Source organism: Notothenia rossii (assembly GCF_949606895.1).
Source record: "Notothenia rossii genome assembly, contig: scaffold_23, whole genome shotgun sequence".
NCBI lineage: Eukaryota > Metazoa > Chordata > Actinopteri > Perciformes > Nototheniidae > Notothenia > Notothenia rossii.
Window position 1 is genome coordinate 1,150,857 of NW_027639856.1, and position 7,044 is coordinate 1,157,900.

The window sequence follows — 7,044 nt, forward strand, 5'->3', positions numbered from 1 at the left end:
CAGCAGCTGCGTGTGTGTGTAAACTGCCCCTCCCCCTCGCAAGCAGGCGGGGGAGAGAGAGATGTTTCGTCTCGATTTACACATGCTATGACTCCGGGGGTACTTCCATTCGCTTCGTCTTGATCTGTTGATGTTATTTCATGTCTCGTTTGTCCATTGTGACGGTGGGAAAGCCAGGGAAATGTCCCGGAGATATACTGAGAAATCTTTGTAACAGCATTTTCCTGCGATCACAGCTGTTCGCAGCTACGAGGCTGGGACCGCTTCCATTCGCTTCGTCTTGATCTGTAGATGTTATTTAATGTCTCATTTGTTCATTTTGATGGAGAAAAAGTTGTACATTTAGTAAATTTCAGAGTGTCTAAGATGCACAAGTAGGCATGTTTGAGTAGGGGAGACCCGGTACAGTTGAAACACGGGTTGGTTGTAACACCCTCAATATCTCCAATCATAAACAAGCTAGAGTGATGACACTCACTCTGCACATGCGCAGTTAGATGGTAAGATCGCCGAAATAAAAAGGAGCCACGTTTGAATATCTCACGTAAGTTATCAGCAAAAGTGTGTTTCTGAGGTCAAATATTAACTAAAATGATATGAGGTATTTTTTGGATACTGTCTTGAGTTCAAAATGTCTAGGAATCCAAACTAGTATTATTAGAATAACTGTTTTGTAAGCTACAAATATAGCTAGCTAAATATGGGTCAAGCCAGCAATCAGGCAGGTTCACAGGGGGTGAAGCAAGACTGGTGGTTCTGGGACGGTTGTAACGGGACGGTTGTAACATGGCACATTTACAATGATGGCTCATTTGCTTGAATGATCAATTGTTCATTCAAGCATTGATTGGTCTGCATTGTCCCTGTAAAAATAAACAGAATTAAATACTGTACAGTAGGCATAAAGTGTGTGTGTGTGTTTACAGTATGCCAAGTATCAGACAGAGGAAGACCGACAGGGGAGTGCCACTTGCTCTGCTGCAGGTGGCCTCAGGTGAAGTTCAGGATGGCAAATCATTCAGGGAAGTGGCAAAGTCCCTGGATATATGCCATGTCACCCTGTACCGGTTCCATAAGAAGAGGCTGAGGTTGGAGAGTCAGGGATCACACACACCCCCAAGAGTAGGCTACTGGACTCCAAAGAAGGTGTTCTCAACAGAGCAGGAGATGCTATTGAGAGACTACCTGATGGAGGCAGCTGATCTATATTATGGTCTCAGCTCAAAGGAGGTAGGTCATAATTAAGGTAGAATAGGCTATCTATAGGCTACTGAACAAAAGAAAAGTAAGTGATCAAATATATTGAGGCCTATAGTGAACAGACAAGTGAAATATTTTCCAATGTATATTCATTTTAGGTGCGGAAGTTTGCCTATGAATTGGCAAAGAACTACAACTGCAACTTCCCTCAAACCTGGGCAGAGAAAGAGATGGCCGGAGCTGACTGGCTCACATCGTTTTTGAAGCGGCACCCTACCCTCTCCATACGCAGACCTCAGGCTACCAGTCTCTCACGGGCTACAAGCTTCAACCGAACAAATGTGAAAAAGTTTTTTGACAACCTGTCTGCAGTCCTGACGAAGCATGAGTTTGTCACACAGGAAATTTGGAATATGGACGAAACCGGAGTCACAACTGTCCAAAACCCTGGGAAGATTGTTGCCAGAAAAGGGACGAAACAAGTCGGCAGTGTGACATCTGCAGAGCGGGGCACTCTCGTCACACTTGCATGTGCTGTAAATGCATTGGGGAATTCCATCCCCCCAATGATGATATTCCCCCGGAAGAAGTTTCATCTCTTCTTCACCAGCAATGGCCCTCCTGGCTGTATTGGCAGAGCAAATGGGTCTGGGTGGATGCAAGAGGAAGACTTTTTGGTCTTCCTCAAGCACTTCCAGAGCCATACCAAGAGCTCACAGGAGTCAAAGGTGCTGCTGATTCTGGACAATCACTCCTCCCACCTTTCTGTGGAGGGGATTAATTTTTGCAGGAGCCATGGGATCATCCTCCTCTCTTTTCCTCCCCACTGTTCTCACAAACTACAGCCCTTAGATCGCACTGTATATGGGCCACTGAAGAGGCACATCAACAGCCGCTGTGACAATTGGATGAAGACTCATCCAGGAACCACAATGACCATTTACGATCTGCCGGGCATTGTGAAAAGTGCCCTTCCTCTGGCTGCAACGCCATCAAATATCCAGGCAGGGTTCGCGTGCACTGGAATTTGGCCTTTTAATAGAGACATTTTCAATGATATCGACTTTGCTCCATCCCAAGTCACAGACCGCCCACCACCAGAACCTTCTACCAGTGCAGCTCCAACACCAACTGTGGCATCCTCTCCTCCACTCGCAGCCTCCTCTCTTACACTCGCAGCCTCCTCTCCTCCACTCGCAGCCTCCTCTCCTCCACTCACAGCCTCCTCTCCTCTACTCGCAGCCTCATCCCCTGTCAGGCCATGTGTGGAGCCTGGGACATCATCCTCTGCAACGCCTTTCTCACCCTTGTCCATCCGTCCACATCCAAAAGCTGGACCAAGGAAGCAGACCACAAAGGGGAGAAAAAGAAGAGAAACCGCTGTCCTCACAGACACTCCGATGAAAGATCAACTCGAGGCTGAGAAAAAAAGATCTAACGCAAAGAAGTCTAAAGCGAAGACAAAAATCAATTTCGGCCAAAAAACCATACCCAACAAGAAGCAGAAGATGCAGGCCTCATCTGATGAAGATGAGGCCCAATACTGCATTGTGTGCCTGGAGAGCTACTCTAGGTCCAAGGAGATGTGGCTGCAGTGTTGCTCCTGTAAAGCCTGGGCACACAAGGACTGCACAGATGGAAGTGCCTTTTACACCTGCCACAACTGTGAATCTGATTAATTCTGGTGTTCTGTTTTAAGTTCTGTTCAAGTTCTGTTCATTTTTCATTGTTTGTTGGAGGATGTGTGAAATCCCATTAAAATCTTGTTGCCTTAGAATTTGACAGCTTTCCCTATTTTTTTGTCATATAGTGTGAAAAAGGGTAACCGTTATTAAGATGTTACAACTGTGCCTGCATGGGTTACAACTGTCCCTGTACACAAGGACGGTTGTAACAGTTGAGGTTTTTTTTTAAAATACATTTTCCAACCTGTACTTATTCCATAAAAACATCTTAAATACATTGTTTCAGTAGCTGACATATTGATAATGCATAATATAGCAAAATGGCTATCCAATTGTAAATGGTTTTTTACTTATTGGGGAAAAGCCCCAAAAGTGTTGCAACTATCCCTGGTCTCCCCTACTCAGGTCCAGTGGCTCACTGTGTTAACGCTCGCCCCTGGATGCGGTTGGTCGCGTGTTCGAATCCATGCTGTGGCATTCTTTTTTTCATTTTCACCCTTTTTCTATGGATCTCCAAAAAGTGATCTTTTACATTTTCTGAGTCTGGAGGAATTCAAGGGGAGTTTTCAGGGGAGTGCGTTCTCTCTGCCATCTCCTCCCTGTGTGTGTGTTGCTGCATGCAGCAGCTGCGTGTGTGTGTAAGCTGCCCCTCCCCCTCGCAAGCAGGTTGGGGAGAGAGAGATGTTTCGTTTCGATTTACACATGCTATTACTCCGGGGGTACTTCCATTCGCTTCGTCTTGATCTGTTGATGTTATTTCATGTCTCGTTTGTCCATTGTGACGGTGGGAAAGCCAGGGAAATGTCCCGGAGATATACTGAGAAATCTTTGTAACAGTATTTTCCTGCGATCACAGCTGTTCACAGCTACGAGGCTGGGACCGCTTCCATTCGCTTCGTCTTGATCTGTAGATGTTATTTAATGTCTCAGTTGTTCATTTTGATGGAGAAAAAGTTGTAGATTTAGTGAATTCAGAGTTTCTAAAATGCAAAAGTAGGCATGTTTGAGTACTCAGGTCCAGTGGCTCACTGCGTTAATGCTCGCCCCTGGATGCGGTTGGTCGCGTGTTCGAATCCATACTGTGGCATACTTTTTTTCATTTTCACCCTTTTTCTATGGATCTCCAAAAAGTCAACTTTGACTTTTTCTGAGTCTGGAGGAATTCAAGGGGAGTTTTCAAGGGACTCCACCCGCCTTATGAGGCACTATTTTCGAATACTTTTTTCCATTTTCACCCTTTTTCTATGGATCTCCAAAAAGTGAACTTTTACATTTTCTGAGTCTGGAGGAATTCAAGGGGAGTTTTCAGGGGAGTGCATTCTCTCTGCCATCTCCTCCCTGTGTGTGCGTTGCTGCATGCAGCAGCTGCGTGTGTGTGTGTAAACTGCCCCTCCCCTTCGCAAGCAGGCGGGGGAGAGAGAGATGTTTCGTCTCGATTTACACATGCTATGACTCCGTGGGTAGTTCCATTCGCTTCGTCTTGAACTGTTGATGTTATTTCATGTCTCGTTTGTCCATTGTGACGGTGGGAAAGCCAGGGAAATGTCCCGGAGATATACTGAGAAATCTTTGTAACAGCATTTTCCTGCGATCACAGCTGTTCACAGCTACGAGGCTGGGACCGCTTCCATTCGCTTCGTCTTGATCTGTAGATGTTATTTAATGTCTCATTTGTTCATTTTGATGAAGAAAAAGTTGTACATTTAGTGAATTCAGAGTGTCTAAGATGCAAAAGTAGGCATGTTTGAGTACTCATGTCCAGTGGCTCACTGCGTTAACGCTCGCCCCTGGATGCGGTTGGTCGCGTGTTCGAATCCATGCTGTGGCATACTTTTTTTCATTTTCACCCTTTTTCTATGGATCTCCAAAAAGTGAACTTTTACATTTTCTGAGTCTGGAGGAATTCAAGGGGAGTTTTCAGGGGAGTGCATTCTCTCTGCCATCTCCTCCCTGTGTGTGCGTTGCTGCATGCAGCAGCTGCGTGTGTGTGTGTAAACTGCCCCTCCCCTTCGCAAGCAGGCGTGGGAGAGAGAGATGTTTCGTCTCGATTTACACATGCTATTACTCCGGGGGTACTTCCATTCGCTTCGTCTTGATCTGTTGATGTTATTTCATGTCTCGTTTGTCCATTGTGACGGTGGGAGAGCCAGGGAAATGTCCCGGAGATATACTGAGAAATCTTTGTAACAGTATTTTCCTGCGATCACAGCTGTTCACAGCTACGAGGCTGGGACCGCTTCCATTCGCTTCGTCTTGATCTGTAGATGTTATTTAATGTCTCAGTTGTTCATTTTGATGGAGAAAAAGTTGTACATTTAGTGAATTCAGAGTTTCTAAAATGCAAAAGTAGGCATGTTTGAGTACTCAGGTCCAGTTGCTCACTGCGTTAATGCTCGCCCCTGGATGCGGTTGGTCGCGTGTTCGAATCCATACTGTGGCATACTTTTTTTCATTTTCACCCTTTTTCTATGGATCTCCAAAAAGTCAACTTTGACTTTTTCTGTGTCTGGAGGAATTCAAGGGGAGTTTTCAAGGGACTCTAGCCGCCTTATGAGGCACTATTTTCGAATACTTTTTTCCATTTTCACCCTTTTTCTATGGATCTCCAAAAAGTGAACTTTTACATTTTCTGAGTCTGGAGGAATTCAAGGGGAGTTTTCAGGGGAGTGCGTTCTCTCTGCCATCTCCTCCCTGTGTGTGCGTTGCTGCATGCAGCAGCTGCGTGTGTGTGTAAACTGCCCCTCCCCTTCGCTAGCAGGCGGGGGAGAGAGAGATGTTTCGTCTCGATTTACACATGCTATGACTCCGGGGGTACTTCCATTCGCTTCGTCTTGATCTGTTGATGTTATTTCATGTCTCGTTTGTCCATTGTGACGGTGGGAAAGCCAGGGAAATGTCCCGGAGATATACTGAGAAATCTTTGTAACAGCATTTTCCTGCGATCACAGCTGTTCACAGCTACGAGGATGGGACCGCTTCCATTCGCTTCGTCTTGATCTGTAGATGTTATTTAATGTCTCATTTGTTCATTTTGATGGAGAAAAAGTTGTACATTTTGTGAATTCAGAGTGTCTAAGATGCAAAAGTAGGCATGTTTGAGTACTCATGTCCAGTGGCTCACTGCGTTAACGCTCGCCCCTGGATGCGGTTGGTCGCGTGTTCAAATCCATGCTGTGGCATACTTTTTTTCATTTTCACCCTTTTTCTATGGATCTCCAAAAAGTGAACTTTTACATTTTCTGAGTCTGGAGGAATTCAAGGGGAGTTTTCAGGGGAGTGCGTTCTCTCTGCCATCTCCTCCCTGTGTGTGCGTTGCTGCATGCAGCAGCTGCGTGTGTGTGTAAACTGCCCCTCCCCTTCGCAAGCAGGTGGGGGAGAGAAAGATGTTTCGTCTCAATTTACACATGCTATGACTCCGGGGGTACCTCCATTCGCTTCGTCTTGATCTGTTGATGTTATTTCATGTCTCGTTTGTCCATTGTGATGGTGGGAAAGCCAGGGAAATGTCCCGGAGATATACTGAGAAATCTTTGTAACAGCATTTTCCTGCGATCACAGCTGTTCACAGCTACGAGGCTGGGACCGCTTCCATTCGCTTCGTCTTGATCTGTAGATGTTATTTAATGTCTCATTTGTTCATTTTGATGGAGAAAAAGTTGTACATTTAGTGAATTCAGAGTTTCCAAGATGCACAAGTAGGCATGTTTGAGTACTCAGGTCCAGTGGCTCACTGCGTTAATGCTCGCCCCTGGATGTGGTTGGTCGCGTGTTCGAATCCATGCTGTGGCATACTTTTTTTCATTTTCACCCTTTTTCTATGGATCTCCAAAAAGTCAACTTTGACTTTTTCTGAGTCTGGAGGAATTCAAGGGGAGTTTTCAAGGGACTCTAGCCGCCTTATGAGGCACTATTTTCGAATACTTTTTTCCATTTTCACCCTTTTTCTATGGATCTCCAAAAAGTGAACTTTTACATTTTCTGAGTCTGGAGGTATTCATGGGGAGTTTTCAGGGGAGTGCATTCTCTCTGCCATCTCCTCCCTCTGTGTGCGTTGCTGCATGCAGCAGCTGCGTGTGTGTGTGTAAACTGCCCCTCCCCTTCGCAAGCAGGCGGGGGAGAGAGAGATGTTTCGTCTCGATTTACACATGCTATGACTCCG

At 45.7% G+C, this 7,044-nt stretch overlaps 1 protein-coding gene across 1 annotated transcript; it reads left to right on the top strand.

Annotated features, from left to right (window-relative positions):
- Positions 1-391: 391 nt before the first annotated feature.
- On the top strand, positions 392-3,123 carry LOC307027333 (uncharacterized protein). Its single transcript, XM_079695560.1, has 3 exons — positions 392-544; positions 927-1,230; positions 1,359-3,123. Exons 2-3 carry the CDS (start codon positions 928-930, stop codon positions 2,877-2,879), a joined length of 1,824 nt encoding a protein of 607 aa, XP_079551686.1. The 5' UTR covers positions 392-544; position 927; the 3' UTR covers positions 2,880-3,123.
- Positions 3,124-7,044: the final 3,921 nt, after the last annotated feature.

Bases quoted from the DNA above. Each gene is read 5' to 3' on its own strand.
- LOC307027333 (XM_079695560.1), top strand. From the start codon at position 928: ATGCCAAGTATCAGACAGAGGAAGACCGACAGGGGAGTGCCACTTGCT. The intron at 1,231-1,358 runs GTAGGTCATAAT...TATTCATTTTAG, and splicing joins ATGGTCTCAGCTCAAAGGAG to GTGCGGAAGTTTGCCTATGA.